Source organism: Erinaceus europaeus, chromosome 7 (genome assembly GCF_950295315.1).
Source record: "Erinaceus europaeus chromosome 7, mEriEur2.1, whole genome shotgun sequence".
In the NCBI taxonomy this organism is placed as follows: Eukaryota; Metazoa; Chordata; class Mammalia; order Eulipotyphla; family Erinaceidae; genus Erinaceus; species Erinaceus europaeus.
Window position 1 is genome coordinate 9946808 of NC_080168.1, and position 26240 is coordinate 9973047.

General features: G+C 41.4%; 1 protein-coding gene across 1 annotated transcript; it reads right to left on the reverse strand.

The window, feature by feature from the left end:
• Positions 1-931: 931 nt before the first annotated feature.
• On the reverse strand, positions 932-25787 carry SLC19A3 (solute carrier family 19 member 3). The gene is made up of 7 exons (XM_007519310.3): positions 25650-25787; positions 23922-24145; positions 10963-11114; positions 8371-9196; positions 5811-6003; positions 1994-2135; positions 932-1640 (listed from the first exon to the last, which is right to left on the reverse strand). Exons 3-7 carry the CDS (start codon positions 11110-11112, stop codon positions 1467-1469), a joined length of 1485 nt encoding a protein of 494 aa, XP_007519372.1. The 5' UTR covers positions 11113-11114; positions 23922-24145; positions 25650-25787; the 3' UTR covers positions 932-1466.
• Between the last annotated feature and the right edge of the window lie 453 nt (positions 25788-26240).

Here is a 26240-nt window from a genome sequence, read left to right on the forward strand (position 1 = left end):
TCTGTCCTATCCAACAACAACAACATCAATAACAAGAATAATAACTACAACAATTAAACAACAAGGGCAACAAAAAGGAATAAATAAATAAATACATAAGTAAAAATAATACTTCTAGTACAACCAGTTCAAATAGAAGGGAAGTAGTAATGGACATCTTTTTGCTTTGGATGAAAATATGAATGTTTTATCCACTTAGCGTATTGATTTTGGGGTTGAATTTTATCTTCAATCTAGTGACTAAATTTTTGGATTTGGAGAAAAATCAATTTGAAACACGAATCTGAAATCAGCATTTTCTATTCCTACCCAATGACTACTCAACACACTTACTACGGAAGTTTCAACAGACAAACCAGTGGAGACAAGCACAATTCATGGAAAAAATCAGGCTTTTATTATTATTATTGTTGTAAACATTATTTTATTCAGCACAATTTCTACCATTTAAAAATTGGGTTCCCCACTAGCCACATCAAAGTTTTCTTATTTACAAATACTTCTAGAAACCCCTGGAGATTTCTACTTATATATTTTTGTTCAGGCAGCCATCATAATGACCCAGCAAGCACTAAAATGTATACCTAGGGCCTTAGAAGGAGAAAGCTGACAATCTCTCCTACACCCAGTCGGACTGACATAATGTCATTCTCTGGACTCACAGAGGTGCCTGGGGACATTCCTGAAGTAGAGTTATGACAACAAAGTTGAGTAGAACACACAATGAAAAATTACAGTGAAATATTAAAGGATAGCTTCAAATAGTGACTTGTGAATACTACATTGGAGTTCTTAGAAATGGGATTGAACTTTGCACTTCTCTCAGAAATATAAACCACATAAAAGTGTACTTAATGGAGGAAAAAGAAAAGTGACAGTAATGTCTGTCATGCTGCCTGCTTTTTAAATTTTATTTTCCTACTATTATTAATTCTTACCAGAGCACTGCGCAGCCCTGGTGTATGGTGGTGTGGGGGATTAAACCTGGGACTTCCGAGCCTTAAGCATGAAAGTCTTTTTGCACCACCATTATGCTATCTACCCCTGGCCCGGCCTGCTTTTTTTTTTTTTTTTTTTTTTTTTTAAGTAATATAGTAAATATCTCAACCAAACAATGGAGCCAGTGCATTTGTAATCTTGCTCACAAATGGGAAGCATCAGTGCTATGATAAATGGAAAATTTCTCCTGGTGTGTTTTAGTGCATGTGATCAAAACCAGAATTTCCCAGTCTCTGCTATCCAGTGTTGTTCAACTGAGGTGAAGACTGTGCGGATTACATCCTATTCAGTGAGACACAAAGACGTCTGACCTAAAGCTGTGATTCTGGGGAGATTTTGAAAAGGCTCACTGGAGTCCAGACTCATAACATGGGTCAATTTCTGCCACTCAAAAACATTTAGCTAAGAGTCCTTGCTCAGCTTGTCAGAAGAGTGTTCGTTCAGGTACTGGAGTGGTTCACACAACACTAGAACTTTGTTCCCACAACGGCATCCCTCGGTTCCTCTTGTGGTTCATACGGGTTCTGACTCTCAGCAGAGTTTTGCACTTTCTTCTGGCACGTGGCTAAGTAGATAATATACATGCTTCTCATTAGGAAGATTCCAGCAACGATGGCAAAATAACTCCCATAAACTAAAAACTGGAGCAAAAACATGGAATGAATTAGATGCTCATAAAATCTGACCAGTTTTGTCACTGACATCACATGGTAACACCACTGACTACTAGCTTGGAATACGGGGTAAATGTGACCCAGAATGTTATTCTGATTCAGGATCTATTGCTCATGATCTGTTGTGATGCTGTCTCACAGCTTACTTGAAGTGCTCTCATATGAGAAAGAATTGCTCATTTTCCAATTTGTATTGTCAAGGAATTCAAGACATTTAATTATTGGTAATGATAAGGCTGAAAGGACCCAGGAGTCCACTTTATGATTCTGCATTCTGCCCAAGGGCAAAGAAGAAAAGCAGAAGTACTGAGCTTGCTTACCTGAGTGCTGACCGGCAGGTTGAGGCCTTTCTTTTCCACCACGACCACAGTTAAAATGGTCTGAACCACCAAGGCAATAAAGGTGTTGATTCCAAACACCAGGGCATAGCGTTCCACACTCAGGTTAACTGCAATCTGAAATCTACCAGTAGACATTGAATTGATCTTCACATGCCATAAATCAGACAAGAGATTAATAACCAAAATATACAAAGAGCTCAGCAAACTTAGCAACAAAAATGCAAATTACCCCATCCAAAAATGGGCAGAGGATATGGACAGAACATTCACTACAGAAGAGACCCAAAAGGCTAACAAACACATGAAAAACTGCTCCATGTTGCTTACTGTCAGTGAAATGCAAATAAAGACAAAATTGAGATACCACCTCACCCCTGTGAGAATGACATACATCAAAAAGGACAGCAGCAACAAATGCTGGAGAGGATGTGGGGACAGAGGAACCCTTCTGCACTGCTGGTGGGAATGTAAACCGGTTCAGCCTCTCTGGAGAGCAGTCTGGAGAAACCTCACAAGGCTAGACATGGACCTTCCATATGACCCAGTAATTCCTCTCCTGGGGATATACCCCAAGGACTGCATAACACCCAACCAAAAAGAAATGTGTACACCTATGTTCACAGCAGCACAATTCATAATAGCTAAAACCTGGAAGCAATCCAGGTACCCAACAATAGATGAGTGGCTGAGAAACTTGTGGGATATATACACAATGGAATACTATGCAGCTATCAAAAACAATGAACCCACCTTCTCTGACCCATCTTGGACAGAGCTAGAAGGAATTATGTTAAGTGAGCTAAGTCAGAAAGATAAAGATGTGTATGGGATGATCACACTCATGAACAGAAGTTGAGAAAGAAGAACAGAAAGGGAAACTCAAAGCAGGATTTGACTGAATTTGGAGTAGGGCACCAAAGCAAAAACCCTAGGTTGAGGGTGAAGGTAGATGTTCAGCTTCACGGGGTGTGGGGGGTTGAGTGGTGGGGGGTCACAGTCTTTTGGTGGTGGGAATGGTGTTTATGTACACTCCTATCAATTTGTAGTCATATAAATCTTTATTTAATTAATATGAGAGGGGAAAAATTGATTGAATGTCTCAAACCTTTTATATCACAGACTGAGTCTTTTTAATACATAGGCTGAGTCTTTGATATGTTGACTCTCTTAAAAGCTTAGACCAGGGAGAACAGAAGCAACTGGTGGCACAGCTATATACAAATAATATCAAAGGACATAAATTATGGTGATGTTGTGTATGATACAGCAAATCCTAACAAAGGGATATTTCAAAGTTAGCCCAATTGCCAAATACTGTGATTACAGCAATAACTATCTATTGTCTTCTTAAACCCTAAGACAGTAGGAACCTCCCGCTTCCTCTATAGAGCCTATGTTTCCCCCAGTTCTGGAACCTCTAGGGTGGGGCTCACTTTCCTGCATGCTTCTCTCAATTCATACCGAACGATATTATATCCACTAATCTCAACCTAATCTACGCAAGGAACACCACTTTAGCATGCTTCACTTCAGACTGTGTCCAGAGACGTCAGGCATGGAACATCAACCCTTCACCCTCATTACTTGGGTGAGACCTTTCCTTTCATAGCATTCTCAAATTCCATTCCAGGAGGCTCACTACCTAATAAAAATCCCACTCATCGGAAGAACATAAGAAACAAGAATAGAAAGGAGAAACACAAAGTAGAACTTGGACTGGTAGTGTATTGCACCACAGTAAAGGACTCTGGGGAAGGAGGGCAGAAGAAGTCGGAGGGGGGGAAAGCTCCAGGTCCCAGTACATAATGAAGACCAGTGAGAATGTTTTGCAACACCTATCTTGGCGAGGTGAGAAACTGTACTTATGTGCCAACAACAGTACTGTAAACCATTAACCTCTCAAAAAAAGGAGGAAAAATATTCTCATTAAAAAATCATTCAAGGGGCAGAAAGATATCTGACTGAGTAGGGCGCTTGCCTTGCCCTGCACGTGGTCCAGGTCCAAGTCCTGGCACCAAACAGAAGATGTTACGAATTGGTAGAAGCTCTGGTGCCATGGTGTCACTCTATTTCTCTGTCTCTCTGTTTGAATAGCGAAGTGTTTCAGAGTAGTGACATCAAGCATGAGCAAGGTCTGGATTTTGTAAAATAAACCACCCAAGCAAGTAAACAAATAAGCAAAAACCCCACTCAGGATAATCTAACAGAAAAGCAAACAGACAAACAAAAACTCACTCGTGATAGGATACACACACTTGATTTGTTAAACTTCACTCATTTTATTGAAAAGGAAATGAATTTGTCAACAAGTTTTATCTCCTTTTGTTTCACACTCTTTTTTAGGGTGCCCATATCGCTGTTTTGTTAACTGAAGTACATCTTTCACAAACTGAAAAGAATGAAAACTTGTCTACTTCTTTCATGATTTGAAATTCAAACACTTCCTGTTTCTTTTGGTTACCAGCAAACATACCTCTTATAACAATTTTTCTTTGCACTTGTATACAAACATTAAAGTTTTCAATAATAATAATAAAAAAGATTTTTGGCATGCACAGCTCTTTATTTTTAATTTTTTACTTATCCATTTGAGAGAATTTAAGAAAGAAGGAGGGATGGAGAGGAAGTGAGAAAAAGAAATACCTGCAGCTCTGCCTCACTGCCCATGAAACTTTCCCCTTACAAGTGGGGACAGGGGGCTTGAACCCAAGTCCTTGTTCATTATTATATGTGTGTGCTCAATCCGGTGTGCCACTACTTGGCTCTTAAAAATTTGTATATGATCCTCTACAGGACCTTACCCTTGATGTAGAATAACAGTAGTAGAAATTGTCCTACTCTCTGAAGGGAGGCTGTGTCAACAGACTTTGCCACTTGAGGAAGACTGTCCTGAAGTGAGTGCAGCCTAGAATGTTCCTAGCTATGACCACAGAAAGTGAGCCCAGACCGACAATGATGTAGAGGTTACAAAGGCTCCTGTGCCTATGAATAGACATGGGCCCTGGGTTAGATTAATGGGGTTTATAGTTAATGGTATTTATACACTTTTCCCATAATTAGGAGCTACTCTCTGCCCTGATCCAGCATTCTGGTCCTATTCCTAACTCTAACACAATCTTCCCAGACACTATTTTTAGCCCAACTGCATGTTAGCTGTTGAGCTCAGGCCAAAATTAGTAAAGTCACAGGCCCCTTGGAATAGACCTAAAATAGACTTCCTGGCTTCTTCCAACATGAAGACCCTAGATCTCATCTGCTCTACTCTTACCTTTAGGTTCCTGTTTATTAAACAATTTGTGCTGCTTTATATCTTAACTCTTTTTCAGCCACCAAGTTGCAGTTGCTACTGTGACACCAACCTGACTTCCCTGGGCAGATGTCCTCACCAATGTACTATGGGACTCCAACTCTCCAGAGCCCTGCCCCACCAGGGAAAGAGAAACAGGTTGGGAGTATGGATCCACCTGCCAATGCCTATGTCTACTAGAGAAGCAATTACAGAAGTCAGACCTCCCATCTTCTGTACCCCATAAAGATCTCTGGTCCATACTCCCAGAGAGATAAAGAACAGGGAAGCCTCCAATGGAGGGGATGGGATACAGAAGTGGTGGGGATTGTATGGGATTGTACCACCTTTATCCTAATTGAAAAGAAGGCTTAATAGTCTCTAATTTGATATGAATTGTCAACATTAATTAGTGCAAGTGATTAAAATCCCTCCGATTCGAAAAGAAAATACAGAAAAACACAAGAGTACAATTTATAGGAGGGAAAAGACAAAATTGGTAACACTTACACTGCTATGGTGATAAGGAGCATGTAGCTGGATTTGAAGATGAGGTAACCAGCATAGCACGCCCAGATGTTGCTGATGTAATGCATGAGAAACAGAGAGCCGGCACTGACCACTGAGAAGAATGCCAGAGCCAACTCCCCCAGGAGGTCCCAGTTGACTTTCACATAACCCACCGCCAAGGAGGCCATGGCTCCTGAAAATAAGACACCAGGAGAATCAGACAAGAGGACTCAGCCCATGGGAAATGTCAGCATCATGATTTAATCAAAAAAAAAGCTCGGGCTAGAGAGATAGCATAATGGTTATGCTTAAAGACTTCCATGTCGGGGCGGCGGTGGTGCAACTGGTGGAGCGCATGTTACAGTGTTCAAGGACCCAGGTTCAAGCCCCCGGTCCCCACTTGCAGGGGGAAAGCTTTGCGAATGGTGAAGCAGAGCTGCAGGTGTCTCTCTGTCTCCTTCCCTTCCTATCACCCCCTCCCCTCTTGATTTATGGCTCTCTATCCAATAAATAAATAAAGATTTAAAAAGATAAATAAAAGGATTCATTAAAAAAATAATGATTTTCATGTCTGAAGCTCTGATATCCCAGGCCATCCCCACCATAAGTCAGAACTGCTCATTGCTCTGGTCTCTCTTTCTCTCTGTATCTCTCATTAAACATTAAGACAAATACAAAAAAACCATTTTCTTAAAGTGAAAATATTTGTATATTCTAAAGGAGACTAAATATTTGTATATTCTAAAGTTATAAAAACACTGCTCTCCACTAAATGTGGATATATCCTTTTCTCAAATGCATCGCCCTTTGGCTTCTCTCTTTATTTCCTATTCTTTCAGTATTTTAACCATCATAGTTTTAATGAATATTAACTACTAGTCACACCCAGCACTGTGCAGCGTGGAGAGAAAAAGTCTTAATCAAAGCAGATCAAGAAGAAATGATGCTTAAATCAGTCACCTAACACAACATGCTAAAGTAGGGAGGGAAACAAAAATGAAATCACTGCTTTGGGAGTATGTCCTGTCTGCATTTGCTTTTCTTTATTGCTTTTTGTTATAAATATCTTTTAATGTTGAAAAATAAATGTGTTTATCGAATAGTCTCAATCTTTATTAAATGAATAACTGACAACTAAGGCTAGTTTCTAGAGTTCTTTTTTAACATTAAATCTTTAAGATTTTCAACAAATGCAAGACATAATGCTTCACATTTATAACATTTGATTATTTAATCTTTCCCATATGTGACTTGGGAAGGAATCACTACTAGAAATAAAAATAAATATCTCTCCATCCAGAATATAGAATGTACAAAACCAATATGGCATAATTCTGAGTTAATTTGACCCTCCAAAGAGGAAGACAAAAAAAAGATACTATAATAACTTTCAGAAAAAAAAAAGATCAAGGATGTGGAAATCACCCACTTCCTACAAAATGTCTTCAAAGTCTAGATTTAGTGGAATTTAAATATTTATTTTAAAGTAAATTTGAGAGGCATATTTCCCTCTGATGTTAGAATGCTGACTCTTACATATGTTATACTCATTTAAATTTCATAAAAAGCTACTTTTAAAATCAGTCTTGAAGAGGCCAGAATTACTTAGTAGTGGGCACTAAGTTAACCAAATTCTTCATTAACAAAAGTTTTCCAGTGATCATTAGGAAGCTTGAATAACTGAATAGATGGGTATAAAGTAGTAAGTGTTCTGTACATGCATGATTAGATTTTCTTTTTGATTTTAGAAATAACTCTGAAAGAGGGCAGAGACAGAGCGTAACAATTATGCAAAAGACTTTCATGTCTGAGGTTCTGAGATCCCAGCTTCAAACCCTGGAACAACAATAAGCCAGAGCTGAGTATTTCTCTAATCTCTCTCTCTCTCTGTACTTCTCTTTCATTAAATAATAATAATAATAATAATAATAATAATAATAATAAATTGTCCAGGAAGAATAGAAGATATTATTAACACTTTTCCTGATGATGAAATGGAACCACTAAAATCTGGCTAAAATTTAACAGCTAAGTTTTTAATTCTCACCCCTTGAGTTATACACTCACCATTATTCCATAACACCTAGTAAGTCATATTTGTCTTTTTTCCCCAGTGCCTTCCATTCTTGCAAAAGATTAATACTGATTTTTTAAACACTCTCTAGGTGCTTCACAACTAGAGAATGAAGTTAAGGAAGTAGCTCACCAAAGGGAGAAAGCAATAATTTCTTTTTTTTTTAAACTTTTTTTTAAATTAAGATTTTATTTATTTATTTATTTATTTATTTTCCTTTTTGTTGCCCTTGTTGTTTAACATTGTTGTGGTTAATGTCATTGTTGTTGGATAGGACAGAGAGAAATGGAGAGAGGAGGGGAAGACAGAGAGGAGGAGAGAAAGACAGACACCTGCAGACCTGCTTCACCGCCTGTGAAGTGGCCCCCCTGCAGGTGGGGAGCCAGGGGCTCGAACTGGGATCCTTACGCAGGTCCTAGCGATTTGTACCACGTGCGCTTAACCCGCTGCGCCACCGCCCGACTCCCGAAAGCAATAATTTCTTACCTCCAAAGGTTGCGATTGCTTCTACAGCCCCGTTATACACGAAATGATTCTGAGATGGTGCTTTGTATTCCCACAGGACTTGAATATAGTTCACAACCTGGTTAAAACCTGCGGTAGAAAAAGCCCACCACAAGGACCAGTAAAAAAGATGCTTTGAGGAGTAACACTCCTTCAGGTCCTGGAACCACTGGACAAAGACCCTCAGAGCAGTGTGTCTGGGCTTCAGCTGGCTCATGTGGTCATCTTCCAGGTCCCCTAAAATGGGGGGAATTTCCAAAGGGGTTTTCTCTTTCCGCCTGACTGCTTCACGCTCATGAGTGTCACTCAACACCGTCCTCGTGCTGGGTGACTTCTGGACTTCTCTGCCGGGCTTTGCGTGAAAGAACATGCTCTTCTCAGGCATGGGCAGAAAGAACGAGAGGAGGAAGGCCACACAGAAAGAGGCCAGGGTGATGACATTGAGGTAGAAGTAGGGAACATTGGCCACAGACACCAAGAGCTGGGCCAGTGCAGAGGCCATGGTGTAGGACACCAGCGTGACGCTCCTGCAGTAGCTGCTCACTTTCTGGTAGTGCTCGAGGCTGACCACACTGTAGATGTAGGCATAGTAAGCCACCTCTGTGGCAGTGACTATCCCGAAGAAGAACTCAAGCACCTGCATGGCCACCACCCCTTGGCCAAACAAGAGCAGCAGCCAGCAGACGATGGAGCTCGCGCCCTGGAGGATGAGGACCGGCTTGTAGCGGACGTAATCCGTAAGGATGAACACGGGAAGCAGCAGCACCAGGTATGAGTATGTCCACACGGGGAAGATCTCATTTGTGATCTGGGAAGTAGAAAACGAATCATGTGGGAGCCTGGTGGTAGCTCAGCAGGTTAAGTGCACATGGTGCAAAGAGCAAGGACAGGTGTTAAGGATCCTGGTTCCAGTCCCTGGCTCCCCACCTGCAGGGGGAGTCACTTCACAATTGGTGAAGCAGGTCTGCAGGTGTCTACCTTTCTTTCCCCCTCTGTCTTCCCCTCCTCTCTCCATTTCTCTCTGTCCTATCCAACAACAATGACAGCAATAGCAACAACAATAATAACAATAACGATAAACGAGGGTAACAAAATGGAAAAAAATAGCCTCCAGGAGCAGTGGATTCATAGTGCAGGCACTGAGCCCCAACAATAACCCTGGAAAAGAAAGAGAAAATGAATCATGTGACCCTGAAGTCCCAGGGAGTAAACAGGGCCATCTCTCTCAGCTAGGTACTGTCCTCGGTACATGTGACTTGCCCAGCATCAAAATTCTGCACCAAGTCAGAGAGGCCCATCTTTCTTTCTTTTTTTTTTTTTCATTATCTTTATTTATTTATTGAACAGATACAGCCAGAAATTGAGAGAGAAGGGGGTGAGAGAGAGAGAGACAAAGAGAGAGACAGAGAGATGATTGCAACACTGCTTCACCACTTGTGAAGCTTTCCCCCTGCAAGTGGGGGCCGGGGGCTTGAACCCAAGTCCTTGCACATTGTAATATATGCTCTCAACCAGGTGCACAACCACCCGGCCTCGAGGCTCACCACACTAAATAACTGACCTTCCAGGAAATCATCAGTGTAAGAGACCTCCAGCTCCTGGGAAAATAATGTATGTATTTCCTCACAGTGAATATAATGCCCTGTGAACAGCTAAAAACGTCACTGAGTTGTATTAAGTTGAATTAATATTTGCTTTAGGGTACATTTGTTAGAAACTTTGTAGTACAATCCAGGTAATTTTCTAGCTGGGGAAGGTTCAGGAAAGTAGCTTGGTAGTAGAACACAGGACTTGCTGTGAGGCCCTGGTCTTATGGCACTATATAGACTAGTATGATGGTCCAGTTTGTCTGTCTAAATAAAGAAGGGGTTTTCTGAAAGTCAGAGGATTTGGTCCTCTAAGGAAGGAAAATATGGGAGAATAAGACAGTAGTATTACTTGCTGGTGAAACATTTTTCTAAACTGAGTGCTTACCCCTAAATGTTCTAACTCTTGATTCAGCTTACATTTCAGCAGTCTGTAAGTTTATGAAGATAAGCCTGAGGCTCCAAAGTTCAGGTTCAATCTCTTAACACTGCCATAAGCTAGAGCTGAGCAGTGCTCTGGTTTAAAAAAAAAAAGTCTGGGGGTTGATAGAATAATGGTTATGCAAAGAGACTCTCATGCCTGAGACTCAAAGATGAGCTCCTAGGGCTTGACTCTGTAAAAGTTAAAAATATCTATTGCACAGGCAATAGGTTCAGTTCCCATTTAGCACAAGTATGCAAAGGACAGTGTAGTCTAAGCAGTTCTAGTTCATGACAAATATCATCTATATGAGCTCACTGGGGTTAGAGTGTTGACCTGACTTCATGTGGAATGAAGTCTTGATTCCGTTCTTATTCAAGTCTGCAAGTTTAAAGCATATTAAGGTATGCATTCATAGTGGGGGTAGACAGCATAATGGTTATGCAAAGAGATTCTAATGCCTGAGGCTCTGAGGTCCCAGATTCAATTCCCTGCACCATCATAAACCAGAGCTGATTAGTGCTCTGTTAAAAACAAAAACCAAAGATAACATTCACATTAACTTACCTCTGTGTTGGTCAGGTTCTTATCAGGTCCAGTCAAATATGGGATAATAAAAGGCTCTGAGGGTCTCATCGTGGAGAAAAACCCAAATAAGCAGAGGATCACAGTGGGATAAATCCAAGAGTTACTCCAAGATGTTTGGAAACACCCCATGGCTGATTGAATGGAAACACAGTCAAAGTTAGTGGTGCTCATTCTTTGTTGGATGTCATTTATGAAAGGACATATATCTTTACACCTTTCGACTATGCACTGTAAGTGGAAAGGCAAGTGATGAGTGATGGTTCTCAAATTTCAGTCACAAAACACTACTGTTAGTCAATTTCATATTCATTGGCTAGGGAAGACTGCACACTAGCACTCTCCAACAGCCCAACCATTGTGACGAGGAAATTCTAAGAATGGTGATCAAAAGAGTGATGCCTGTTTGATGGTAAGACGTGGTTAATGAATCATCAGCATACACACGATAGGTAAAGTGCTCCAGGAGGCCAAAGGAGTGTGAGCACACCTCCAACACATCCACTCTATTTGTACTATTATTCTGAAAATTCAAGCTCAAGGAATGGCATGTGTTCATCATATACGTATGTCTCCATTCAACAGCCCCTTTCTTAGTATTGGCATCTAAAACACCTGAGATATTCTTGTTGGGTATCTCCAACTTCTAAGAATTTAGAGTTCTTCCATTGGAAATTAAACAGATTAAAATTCTGACTTATCATTTGATTTTAATTATTTAAATTTCTTTATTGGGGGATTAATGGGTTACAGTTGACAGCAAAACATAATAGTTTGTACGTGCATAACATTTCTCAGTTTTCCACATAATCATTCAACCCCCACTAGGCCCTTCTTTGCCAACATGTTCCAGGACCTGAACCTTCCCCCACACTGACTTATCATTTTAAATGACCTGAGCTATCTGGATTTCCTTCTTCTGTACTGGTACTAATGCTATGTTGAGAATGGAAAGCCTTATTTCTTCAGTCGTACTCAACCTCTCTTGATAACTTCAAGTCTGTGAGTTTCTAAAGTCTGCAGTGTCACATTCAAGTGTGACAGGTAGCTAATCATATCTTTTTTTCTTACCCCAGAAATAAAATTACATGGAACTCAAGTCCAACAGAGGATCTCACCTGACACAGAACAGGAAGCCAAAATAAGAAACTTATTTTATGGTGACAATATTTGAAATCACCTTAAAGTCTGATGTACAACAATGTGCACAGGAAAATCCACTTGCTCCTTTATACTCCGAGTCAAGCTGTGCTCTGTACAGGTGGCACATTCTTGCCATTCTTAGATGTGGCTAAGTTCTCTGAGATGATTTATAGGAAAGATACTATCTTGATATGTGATGTTGGCTGCAAGTAAACTCATTAAATCTCCACAGTAGTTGTAGACTGCATATTATCTTCCCACACAGGGGAGTATAGAAGAGATCCAAGATGCTCACAAATGGCTTCAACCCACATGGCTGAGAATTGACTCCAGATTTCCTAGATGCCACTGGGTCTTTCCACCCACTTCTTCTGCTCATTTGGTCAGTATTTCGCCTTGGCTGTTACTATTAACTTAATGATATCCTCTCCCCACAGAGGGAAAGAAAGTACTTATGATGATCACTCTTCCACTAAAGGTTATGGCTTTGTAGAAAGAGCTTCCAGGGGGCAATTAGAGCTGCAAAGTGGGTCAGAAGGAAGAACATAATGTTTCTCCAGTGTCACTAGTGACCGGGGAAGAATTCCACATGGGAGGAAAATGGGGAGCATTGCTCGTGGTAGTGATGTGGGAAAGCGTCCTGGATCATGCCAAGGTTTCCACCCTTAGGCCCTCACACAAGTTGGCAGCACAAATTTATCAAGTGAAACCAGCAAACACTGCATCTCCTCAGTCAACAAAGGCCTTGAGGCAGGGCAGAGATAGTCCAGCAATGTCAGACACTGGCAATGTGAAGATTTTGCCAAGAACATTTTGTTTTTGTCTTCCCATTTTCTCCCTCAGTGCCAGAGCTGCTCAGCAGTCTCTGGATTATCATCGGTTCCTTCCTTCCTCCCTTCCTCCCTTCCTCCCTTCCTCCCTTCCTCCCTTCCTTCCTTCCTTCCTTCCTTCCTCCCTTCCTCCCTTCCTCCCTTCCTCCCTTCCTCCCTTCCTCCCTTCCTCCCTCCCTCCCTCCCTCCCTCCCTTCCTTCCTTCCTTCCTTCCTTCCTTTCCTTTCCTTCTTTCTTTCTCTCTCTCTCTCTTTCTTTCTTTCTTTCTTTCTTTCTTTCTTTCTTTCTTTCTTTCATTCAAATTTATTTTAAAAAGGAGACAATAACAAAACCATAGGACAAGAGGGGTACAACTCCACACAATTCCTACCACCAGACCTCCGTATCCCAACCCCTCTCCTGATAGCTTTACTATTTTTTATCCCTCTGGAAGTATGGACCCAGGGTCATTGTGGGATGCAAACGGTAGAAGGTCTGGCTTCTGTAATTGCTTCTCCACTGAACATGGGTGTTGACTGGTTGATTCATACTCCCAGCCTGCCTCTCTCTTTCCCTAGTAGGATGGGGCTCTGGGGAAGCGGAGCTCCAGGACACATTGGTGGGGTCTTCAGTCCAGGGAAGTCTCGTCGGTATCATGCTGGCATCAGGAACCTGATGGCTGAAAAGAGTTAACATACAAAGCCAAACAAATTGTTGAACAATTATGAACTTAAAGGCTGGAATAGTGCAGATGAAGTGTTGGGGGGGGTACTCACTGCAGACTATTGTGTACTTTTGCTTTCAGGTATATATTTTTCCCTGGTTTATGGATACGTGTGAACATATGCTCTATCTCACGGGGCCTGGTCTATATCTAGGCTTTGGGACTTTGTTAGGAAGTGAACCGCCTGGAATGGAATTAGAGAATGCTATGAAAGGAAAGGTCTCACCCGAGTAATGAAGCTGAAGGGTTGTCATGACACACCTGAAGTCTCTGGACACAGTCTGAAGTGAAGCATGCTGAGGTGGTACTCACTGCATTGATTAGGCTGGGATAGGCGGATGCAATATTATTTGGTATGAATTAAGAGAAGCATGCAGGAAAGTGAGCCCCACCCTAAGGTTCCAGGACTGGGGGAAATATAGGCTCTATAGTGGAAATGTGAGATTCCTGCTGTCTCAGGGTTCAAGAAGACAATAGATAGTTATTGTTATAATCAAATTGTTTGATAATTGGGTTAACTTTGAAAAATCTCTTTGTTAGGATTTGCTGTATAATACCCAACATCACTATAATTTATGTTCTTTGATATTATTTGTACACAGCTGTGCCACCGGTTGCTTCTGTTCTACCTGGTCTAGGCTTTTAAGAGAGTCAACATATCAAAGACTCAGCCTTTTAAAGACTCAGTCTGTGCTTTAAAAAGTTAGAGACATACAATCAATTTTCCCCTCTCATATTAATTAGAGATTTATATGACTACAAATTGATAGGAGTGTACATAAACACCATTCCCACCACCAAAAGACTGTGACCTCCCCCCCACACACCCCATGAAGCTAAACATCCACCCTCACCCTCAACCTAGGGTTTTTACTTTGGTGCCCTACTCCAAATTCAGTCAAATCTTGCTTTGAGTTTCCCTTTCTGTTCTTCTTTCTCAACTTCTGTTGATGAGTGTAATCATCCCATACTCATCTTTATCTTTCTGACTTAGCTCACTTAACATAATTCCTTCTAGCTCTGTCCAAGATGGGTCAGACAAGGTGAGTTCATTGTTCTTAATAGCTGCATAGTATTCCATTGTGTATATATCCCACAAGTTTCTCAGCCACTCATCTATTGTTGGGTACCTGGATTGCTTCCAGGTTTTAGCTATTATGAATTGTGCTGCTGTGAACATAGGTGTACACATTTCTTTTTGGTTGGGTGTTATGCAGTCCTTGGGGTATATCCCCAGGAGAGGAATTACTGGGTCATATGGAAGGTCCATGTCTAGCCTTGCAAGAGTTCTCCAGACTGCTCTCCAGAGAGACTGAACCACTTTACATTCCCACCAGCAGTGCAGAAGGGTTCTTCTGTCCCCACATCCTCTCCAGCATTTGCTGCTGCTATCCTTTTTGATGTATGTCATTCTCACAGGTGGTATCTCAATGTTGTCTTTATTTGCATTTCACTGGCAGTCAGCAACCTGGAGCAATTTTTTATGTGTTTGTTAGCCTTTTGGGTCTCTTCTGTAGTGAATGTTCTGTTCATATCCTCTGCTCATTTTTGGATGGGGACATTTGTGTTTTTGTTGCTAAGTTTGCTGAGCTCTTTGTATATTTTGGTGATTAGTTTCTTGTCTGATGTATGGCATGTGAAGATCTTATCCCATTCTGTGAGGGGTCTCCTTGTTTGTGTGATAGTTTCTTTGGCTGTGCAGAAGCTTTTCAATCTGATGTAGTCCCATTGGTTTGTTTCTAATTTAGTCTTCCTTGCAATTGGGTTTGTTTCATCAAAGATGTCCTTGAGGTTTAGGTGGGAAAGTGTTTCACTAATGTTTTCCTCTAAGTATTTGATAGTTTATAGTCTAACATACAGGTCCTTGATCCATCTGGAGTTGATTTTTGTTTCAGATGAGACAAGGTGGTTCAGTTTCATTCTTCTGCATGTTTCAACCCAGTTTTCCCTGCACCATTTAAGAGAGCCTCTTTCCTCCATTTAATACTTTGGGCCCCCTTATCAAAGATTAGATGTCCATAGGTGTGGGGGTTTAGTTCTGGGCTTTCAATTCTGTTCCACTGGTCTGTGTGCTTATTTTTGTTCCAGTACCATGTTGTTTTGATGATGATGGCCTTATAATATAGTTTGAGATCTGGGAGTGTGATGCCTCCATTTCTGTTTCTTTTTCTCAAGATTGCTTTGGCAATTCTGGGTGTTTTCTGGTTCCAGATAAATGATTGTAGTTTATTTTCTATTCTCTTAAAGAAGCTTGGGGGAACTTTGATGGGTATTGCATTAAATTTGTATATGGCTCTGGGGAGAATACTCATTTTAATGATATTCTTCCAGTCTATGAGCATGGGATGTCTTTCCATTTCTTGGTATCATTTTCTATTTCCTTGAATAGTGACTTCTAGTTTTCAGTATACAAGTCTTTCACTTCTTTGGTCAGCATTATTCCTAGGTATTTTATTGATTTTGCTGTAATAATGAATGGGAGTGATTTCTGGATGTCTTCTTCAGATTTAGTGTTTGCATAAAGAAATGCCACTGATTTTTGTACATTGATTTTGTAGCCTGACATCTTGCTATATTGCCTGATAACTTCCAGTAGTTTTCTGCTGGAAAGCTATCAGGGGAGGGGATGGGATACGGAGATCTGGTGGTGGGAATTGTGTGGAGTTGTACCCCTTTTGTCCTATGGTTTTGTTAATGTCTCCTTTTTCATTATTCTAACTCTGCTGCCCATATAGAGTTAAGAAGGTGAAGCACACAGTATATGGTCACTGAATCTAAGAAGAACTGCTCACTCTCCCTCTGTCTGGTTCTCTGCTCTATCCCCAGTGTCTACAAGAAAGTAATGCTCAAAGAAAACACTGACTGAACAGAGTAAACAGTGTAAGACACACTGTGATGGATGAATATTGAGAAGGAACAGTAACAGGAACAAGTAAGAGTTTAGGGTTGGGGAGAGTATCTAGTAGCAGGAAGGAGATAAAAATCAAACCTCACTACCAAGACAAACCCACCTCTGGCTAGATTGCTCGAATTTTTTTCCCCCTCCTCCTCTTCCTCCTTCAACTCTCTCTCTCTCTCTTTTTCTCTCTCTCCTGGATCCTCCTCCTCAGGAGAACGCTAAGGGCTTGGAGGAGTGGCCCCAGGAAAAGAGTCTGCCACAGTGTCCACCCCTGTGCTAAATAGTCAAATTATGGTATTTTTCTTTCTTTTTCATTTTAATTTCTTTATTGGGGAATTAATGTTTTACAGTCGACAGTAAATACAATAGTTTGTACATGCATAACATTTCTCAGTTTTCCACATAACAATACAACCCCCACTAGGTCCTCTGTCATCCTGTTCCAGGACCTGTACCCACTCCACCACCCCCTCACCCTAGAGTCTTTTACTTTGGTGCAATACACCAAAGAGAAAAAGAGAAAACACAAGCAGAACCCGAACTGGAGTTGGTGTATTGCACCAGAGTGTGTTTCTGAGCTGCATCAGGTGAAGGTAAAGGGGCGTCCTTGACTCAGCACGAGTCTTGTAGTCCAGCTGACTGTAAAATGGGACAAGACCCACTGCATTTTTATATGGAGGACAGTTTGTGGGAACAGATGCCTTGATACCTGGGTGCCATGTTGGCATGGGACAGCTGCTCCAAGCAAAGTCTCTTCTCTTCCCTGAGCTTCCTTCAGATTGGATGGCTCAATTGCAACCAGGCTTCAGGAGGAATTAATAGAGGAAGACATCTGCCCTTAGCTGGTAACAGCTGAGAAGCACCTAGTTGGTCCTCCCTGCTCCCTAGGGTTTTGGCCTTCCTCCACTCACTTTTCTTTTCAGCCCTTTCTCTATGAAACAGAAACAGGCTCTAAAAGTCAGTTCAGCCAGAGGCAGAGAGAAAAACATCTGAGTAAAAATTAGCTGGAATTTGCTGCATTAGAAAGATAGGACAGAGCCTAGGACTTTTCTGAGAGCAGCAGGAGTTCCCAGGCTCATCCCGAGACCATGTCCCCCTGGTGGCTAGTGTTTGGTCTTCTAGGCCATAGTTACTGCCCTCTGTCCCTGGGAAATTTCTCAGACACTGAGACAATAGCGTCTGGGTATTGTATTACCTCCCCCGCCCCAGAAACTACTGGTCCAGCACCTGTCTCTTTCACAACTCTTTCCCACCCTGGTCAGTAAAAACAACAGTACAGTTCACAGATCAGATTCACCTGGGAACATGACAGACTCCTGGATTCCACCCTTACCATATGGTTCAATAGGCTGCAGGGACCTGGGGTCAAAATAGGGCCAACCCCTTGTTTAGAAGAGAAGTATCACTAGTGGTGTAGCAGTGCTGCAGGTGTCTCTTTCTTCTTCCCTATATTCCCTTCCTCAAGTTCTAGCTGCATATATCAACAAAAGAAAGAAGAAGAGAAACAAAAAGAAGGAGGAGGAGGAGGAGAAAACAAAAATACAAAGCCCCCCACCCTCAGGGGTGGTGGATTCATCATACAGGCACCGAGCTTCAGTGATAACACTGATGGCAATTAATTTTTTTAATTGATTAGGGTAGGGGAGATAGCATATTGGTTGGGTGAATTGGCTCTCATGCCTGAGGCTCCAAGGTCCCAGGTTCAATTCTCAGCACCACCACAAGCCAAGGCTGAGCAGTGCTCTGGTAGAAAAAAAAAAATTAATTATAAAATAGATTCACTAGGCACAGTAAGATTTACTTGTATTTATCTAACTCTATCTGCCACTCTCTATGCATTGTGTATGTGTGTATATACCGTAAATACAGAGCTAGTATTGCTATCTTTTTATCTTAACACGGTAGAGTGAATGCTATTTTCTGTTATCATGACCATGTCAATGATAATCAAACCATTTACACAATCTCTTCCCATGGCTTTCCAGTTTAAAAATTATTTAACTTTCTCTTTGATAGTTGGTGATATAGACAGCTGATATAAGGTATACCTTCATTTTTATAAGAACCTAAAAAAAAACAAAAAAAATCACCCCTTAAGGTATCATCTTATTACATAATCATTTTAGATGGGGGAAATTGAGGCCTAGAGGCTATAAGGTTTGTGCCAATCATCTTATATAACCAACATCAGAGGCTGGGCATGGTCTCAGTTTTCCTCTTTCCAAGTGCAAACCTATTTCTTCCAACATCATGTTGACAGTTCCTGGCTATTTCCTCAAACTTCTAACTCTTGCTTATTTCAGAATAGTGTTTTTCAGATTTTTAAACAAATAGGTATTGTGTCACAAGCAAGGTTTAGTAAAAATGGCTGTAAGAAAGTATATTTAGTATCAGCATGCCCTTGAGAGTTTTCCTTTTTCTAAAACTTTTGTTTAGGTTATCAACATGTAAAGCCAGTCTTTTCTAAATTTTTTTTTTTTTTTGCATGGCAAATGTTGTAGAGAAAAGAACAGAAGTAAATGTTTGCTCACTTTCCTGCAGGAATACCTGTTAACATTCTCCTAGAGCTGGTCTGTGTGCAAGGATCACAACTTCTCTGACAAGGAGAACTTCTGTCTATTAGGGACTGCTCTTTGCCCCCTGTGTAACAGAGGAGTTACCTTGAAAACATGCCACTCTGCCATGAGGCCCATAGGAAGATGAAGGCATTAGGACCCAGGGAGCATGTCTACACCCTCCCTAATAGCTCCAGGTAAAGTAGACAGAGAGATCCAGCAGCAGGAGAGCCTTCACTAGTGGCTACAAGGACTCGGAGCCAAATGTGGTCGACAGTGGGGAGGGTACAGTGAGAACTGTTTGTTCAGATCCATCTCTCTGTCCTTTATCCCTGTAGGGCATGACAAACATTTGCTTTTTTGTTGTTGTTGTTGTTCTTACTTTTAAAAAAAATTTTTTTAGTTTTTTTACTATCTAATTTGGTAGAAATTGAGAGGGAAGGGACGATAGAGAAGGAGAGAGACACCTGCAGACCTGCTTTCCCCCTGTAGGTGGGGACCAGGGGTTTAGGTCCTTGTGCATGGTAATCTGTGCACTTAATCAGGTGTGCCACTGCCCAGCCCCACAAACATCTGTTTATCAAACATTTCCTTTTCCCAGCTTCTTGGAAATTGTCGTATTCACCTTGGAAGTCCCATTCCCTGACTCCCGTGCCCCTGAACTCAGAATGACATATAATCTCCAAATGACTCACTGTCACCCTGTCCGAAGTCATTGTGGGTTTCCAGCATGTTATAAACTCAGTTAGATTTTCACCTGTTAATGTGTCTTATATTATTTTAGTTAACAAATGAGTCAAGACACACAGAGGTTCACTGGAAAAACTTTGCACTCCTACAATGTTTTTCCACTCATCAACTCATTTTGACCCTGTAATATCACCCTCTTCCTAAATCATGGACTCAATTTCTTGTTTCGCTGCTTTCAACTTGGAGACTGTTGAATAGATTTTTTCTGAGTGGACATTCGTCTAAGCAAGGAAATGTCTCTTTCTGTGCTATGCAAGTAAACTAATCCTTTACAAAGTGGTTCCTGTGGTTGCACTTCTCTAAAATCACTCACCTGTCTATCATTAAAAAAAAAAAGAAAAGAAAGCCAGGTGGTAGGGCAGCGGGTTAAGCACACATGGCACAAAGCACAAGGACCGGCGAAAGAATCCCGGTTCGAGCACCTGGCTGCCCACCTGCAGGGGAGTTGCTTCACAGGCAATGAAGCAGGTCTGCAGGTATCTGTCTTTCTCTCCCCTTCTCTGTCTCCCCCTCCTCTCTCCATTTCTCTCTGTCCTATCCAACAACAACATCAACAACAACAATAATAACTACAACAATAAAACAACAAAGGCAACAAAAGGAAATAAACAAATAAAAAAGTAAAAAGAAAGAAAGAAAGAAAAAAAGCACAAGAATAGCAGGCAGGTAGTAGGCCAAAACAAAGGAAAAGGCAATCTCCACACAAAAATCAGGTGATCATGACTGGACAACGATAGCCAAGATACCAGATACCGGACACAGGAGATTCCCAATGAATCAGCATCTCCTAGTCTTAGTCTAAACCCAACACCAACCCTACACTGAGATGATACTTAGGTATATATGTGTGGGGGTGAAGTCAGAGGTATGGGGTGGAGACTTTTGGATAACAGCCGCTGAGAGAGGTGAGCTGAGTGGTACACTTTAGTTTCTGCTTCAGTTGGAGCCTTGGCATGTCTCCCTGCTCCCCAACAAAGAGGTTCTAATCCCCCAGTCCCTCCTCCTAGTGGACCAGAGCACCTACTTGGGGCTGACTGGTACCACTGCGCACACCTGTGGCACATCACTGGGTCCTGCGAGTTAAAATACCATACCTGTAGCTGGCGGAGAGGTGGAGTATTCCAGCCAGTGTGAATGGACCCAGAATGAGTCCAAAGACGAATGGACAAATGGAGCCTTTGCACTGGAAGTGTAACAGCTCAACTTGGAAAAGAACTTCTGTTTATTTTCCTTAATAGAGTTATAGTGCATTTTTCTTTTTCTTTTTCTTTTGGGGGGGCTATTCTTACCCTTTCTTTGAGAAGTATGGATTCTATAGATTGCTTTAAGTGAACATTCGCTTTGCTAGAATCTAGCCTGATTTTATTAAAGGTACTCATCTGTTTCTTCATCTTCTAGCAAAAAATTTAAGATTTCCTTGTGTTTGCACTCCAATCAAAATGGGCTAGGGTGACTTCTCACTATTTTTATTTTTATCTGCCTTGGCAAAACTTTTTATGCTATTGCTTACATGTTTCTAATCTCTAGATATCAGAGTTCAACTTCTCCTGTTTTTTGTCTGCTCCAGTTATTACCATGTAAAGGATGCTTCCATTTTCATATTTTCTTTTTTCAAATTATTTTAATTTATATTTATTTATTATTGGATAGAGACAAGAGAGAAATTGAGAGGGGAGGGTAGATAGAGAGGGGGAGAGACAGAGAGACACTTGAAGCCCTTCCTCACCACTCGTAAAGCTTTCCACCTGCAAGTGGGGACCAGGGGTTTGAACCTGGGTCCTTGCATACTGTAATGTCTGCGCTTAAACAAGTGTGCCACCACCTGGCCCCACTTTCATATTTTCTTTAACCATATTCTCAAATCTTTCTCTGCCTCTGTCTCTAACTTTCAAAAAAAAATCCATCTTAAACAACAAAACAATAGATTAATAAGTCAGAACATTTATGACCTTCTAAAGCTTCTAAATTCCAAAGTCCTGAATAATCTGGGCAGGACAGATGGTGTTTGCAAATGATTCACTCCCACTGGTGCAAAGCCTTAAAAAGTAGAGTTTGGGCCAGTAACTGTTACTTTTTGTAAAGTGCCCATCTGAAGGGTTTTCTGCCCTGCCCAATAGACCTCCCTCACTAAGCAGTTGCCAACTGAAAATGTGACTGAAAGCTAAGACCTTTGCCTTTTCCTTCTGTCTGAAGATAACAATTTACTATGCTCTTTATCACTAATACAGAAGAAAATATCATATCCAAAGTGAAATATACAAACCAAGTGAAAATGCTACTGTTGGCTGAATTGGTATTGGAGGAAGGCAGGAGGTTAGATTTAGGGACTTTTTTTTTTCATCACTGCACCCCTGTTGCAAAGTCAGGACTGTGGGGAAGTTAACTCGTTTTCATGAGCTCTTGTCTTTCAGCTGTGACTTCATTTTATTGACCATGCACTTTACAAAGCTCTACCACACACTCCATACAGAAGAACTAAGCTGACGTGAGAAACTTGAGTACTGAAGAGTCTCATCTCAGAGAAGCCAGATCTTGCTCGGACAGTTGAGTATTTTATAGCAACAAACTGAACTAAAAAAAAAAAATTGACAATGGATTCTATTAAAAACAAAACAAACATATTTTGGAAAGAAAGTTAGAGAAATGAATTCCTAGGTTAAAAGTCTAGATTGCATGGTAACATGGGCACTCAACAAAGTGTGCCATCAGTTGGTCCCTCTTCAGAAAATTCTAGTACCTACAATAGTGAGAAACTGGGAAGCAATTAAAAATATTCACTAAAGGTCAATGAATAAACACTTCGTATACTTAAGCAACAAAATACTGATTCAATTTACAGTAAAAAGAGATGCACTACAGTAAAAAACTAGGCAAATATAAAAACCATTATGCTATGTCCAAGAATCTACATATAAAAGTATAGAATTAATAACTAATAAATACATACACATATCTACCTATTGGGCTGTTGGAAAATAATGTATTTTTGCATAGAAAATATGTCATGACTTTTCTAACAACCCAACAGATGCATATATACACATGTACCTAAAATAGATCTATATTACAAACTGGGTCATTGGGTTTCAAGGGTGAAAGACACAGGTGGAACTGAACAGCAAACCAGAAGAGATCTGGAGTGATAAAAGTATTCTGTATCTTGACTGGGGTCATGGCAATCAGCATGCATTTGTCAAAACTCACTCCTTGCGCATTTAGATTTTACAGTTAACCAGATTTAGTTCTGCCTCAATAGAGATGATATGGAAAACAAAGGAACAAACCATTGACACACAGAGCAGGATCAATACATCTCAAACATTATGCTACATAAGAAGAAACAGCGAGGAAACACTGTAAGACTCTACTGCTGATCAAAGTCAGAACAGGGCTCACCCCACAAGTGGGAGTGAGTGTTAACTGAAGTAAAAGGATGTGAGAGAACTTACTGGAATGATGAGCTATCCCATACCTTGGTGGGATAGAGTCACATGGACAATACAAAATGATAAACACTCAGACTTAGAAAAAGCTGGACTTAATACCATATTAAACTATAATTGAAAAATATATCCCATCCCAATTAAGAAACAAGGGTAGAAAAAGAAAACACAAAGCAAACACATGGACTAGATGAGGGTGTACTACACCAAAGCAGAAGATTCTGGGGAGGGAGGGTCTGGAAGGGGGTGAGGAAGGCTTTGAAGTCTTGATGCATGATAACAGAGAAGCACTTAATTTGGGTGAGGTGGGGACTGTTCTGCAGACACCCACCATGGAGAGATGAGAAACTCTGCCCTTGTGTCAACAACCATGCTATAAGCCACTACCCCTCCCCCCTAAATAAATATCCCCCTCTCTATCTTATTTTTAAACATTTCACTATGTGTGACTCCACTGCCCTTGATTGGTGAAACACAACACTGGGGCAAGGCCTCTGTTCACAATCTGGAAACACAATAGCATTCAGAATAGAATAAATCAAAACCAGGTCCACAAATTTTGTTAATTCTGGGCACAGAACTTTCTTCATAACAGTACAGATAGAATCAGGGTTTTACCTGTTCCTTTGTGATCTGAGTGTGTAGCAACAGCATCTATTCCTTCCTGCTGCTAGCAGCTGAGAGTCCCAGTCCCAATGTCCCTTGCTCTCATGGAGCCTGAAATCCTCCTCCTTCAGGACTGAGCTGTCAAGGGTGATGGCTTGGTGTACCAAAGCCCAGCTCCTTCGGGTGGCCTCATTCTCAGTCCACCCTCTCCTGGTGCTGCCCTCTTTGGAATCCCACTGAAAAAACAAACACCAGATAACTGGATTCAGATCTTTCTGATATAAAGAACAATGGAAGATAAATACAACAAAGACATTTATTTCCCTGAGTGTTACTACTAAAGTGATCTAATTTAGTTGCTCTAGAACTCTTTAGTGACTCAGACTCTCAGAAAACCCTAAAGCAGTTCTTTCACCTACTGCTACTCATAATTCTGTATCTGAGACTCCAAAATAAACATGCCAAAAGACACCCCAAGTGAAAACCAAAACCTGGAAGGATAGCTCTGTGGAAATGCAGCATTTCATGCAAGTTGAACTAGACGTAGGTCCAGATATTCAATGTGCAGACAACTGGAACATTTCTGCTTTTGGTCAACACCATTGAAAGTGCAGATTTTTATAGCTCTGATTTTTATCATTGGTGCCATCTTCCCTTTTCATGTGCATGGAACATCTGTGGGTGAATTAACACACTCCCTTCCCAGACTTTTTCTCCTCTGTATGCCCATCAGTCTAGTATCAGGTGCAGAAGAAAGAATGTGCTCACCAAAACTATAAAGCTGGCAGTCAGCTTAGAGAGAAAGTCAACAGACCACATTCTAGAATTTGGTAACAGGTCAGAAGCATGGGGCGGGGGTGGGGAAGGACAAATAAATGCCTCATGGGAAAACTAGGTTGCTCGAACCCATTTACAAGTCTGTAAACTGGAATCACAGATAGCAAGGTGAAATGACCCTTGTCTACAGACACACCCATGAGCCCTGTCCTGAAGCCACATGGGCTCCACCTTATCCCCAGGGGAGCAGCGCTGCATGTCTGCTGGTATTTCTCATTCTCTCTGTCTTTCCTTATCTGTCAAAAAAAGTTAGGGAAAAAGAATAACCATTGGGAACAGCGGAGTCATTATGTAGGTACTGAGTCCCAGCAATAGCTCTGGTGGCAAAACACACACACACACACACACACACACACACACACACACACACACACACTAACCATAATTTTATAGATTTGAAATGGTCCTACTAGCCTCCTCAGTAATGAGCTAAAAAAAAAAAAAACCTTTTAAACAAGTGTTCATTTTCTAGCTACATGGAAGTCATGACTTGAACCCCTTCTGAAAAATTAACACGGGTCGATTCCCTCCACTGAAATAACTGCCACTTCTTGCTCTGAATCATTCTGATCTGCTACTACCTGTTCAGTGAGTGACTCAGTTTGAACATTCTGACATATCACTGTGGACCAGGTCTTCCTAGGAGAACTCCTGGGGAGCCCCAGGGCCGGTAGCTGGGGTACCGGGATGGAGTATCCGTTTGGGGGGTGGGGGGCAGGCTCGGAAGGGGGCAGAGGCGGGCCAGCCTCGAGCTCCTCCAACTCGGCTTCTGCGGAACCAAACCCGCCGACCCGTGGCGCTGGAACCAGTCCAGCCCAGGTCACCAAACCCGATGCAGTGAGCCAGGCTGCTACAGGACTTTGGAGGTGCTTCCACGAGGGTGCCTCCCCGATCCCCGCTTACCTAGAGAAGAGGGTTTTCTGCTCCTCAAACTGCTGGATACTGGGGTTAACAGCACCCCCCTACCCCGGGGAGGGGGGCAGCAACCCGCGTGATCTGGGAAGCTGGGTGGACTCGTGAGAATGGGGGGGCGGAGCTTGCGTGGTAACCAGACCCCGCCCATCATTTGCATATGTAAATAAAAACTCCCAGAAGCTTTAAATAAGAGACGGGAGCCAGCGCGCTCTGAGGGGCAGGGGAACAATATCTAGTTGTAAAAGGACAGACTCAACATCCACGTAGCATTTGCTTGACTTATAAATATGTCCTTTCCAGAAAGTTCTCTTATTTCTCACTTTGGAGAGAGGCTACCTTGGTCCCCTTTACTGTAAATAAAGAAGCTGGAATACGAAGCAGTAAAGCCTAGGCTCTTTTTTTTTTTTTTTCCCCTAACTTGGCTGTGGAACTGGTTCACTATTAAATCACTCCCCTTATTTATTTATTTATTTTTTTTAAGATGGTGAGATGAGTGTTTTCTTAGTACCTTGAGAAGCTTTTAAAATGAAACTGTTCATACATTAAATACTTTTCTTAATTAAGTGGAACTTTTTCTAA

Bases quoted from the DNA above. Each gene is read 5' to 3' on its own strand.
- SLC19A3 (XM_007519310.3), bottom strand. From the start codon at position 11,112: ATGGGGTGTTTCCAAACATCTTGGAGTAACTCTTGGATTTATCCCACT. The intron at 9,197-10,962 runs GTAAGTTAATGT...TCTACTTCCCAG, and splicing joins AGAACCTGACCAACACAGAG to ATCACAAATGAGATCTTCCC. The intron at 6,004-8,370 runs GTAAGAAATTAT...TCTTATTTTCAG, and splicing joins AGCAATCGCAACCTTTGGAG to GAGCCATGGCCTCCTTGGCG.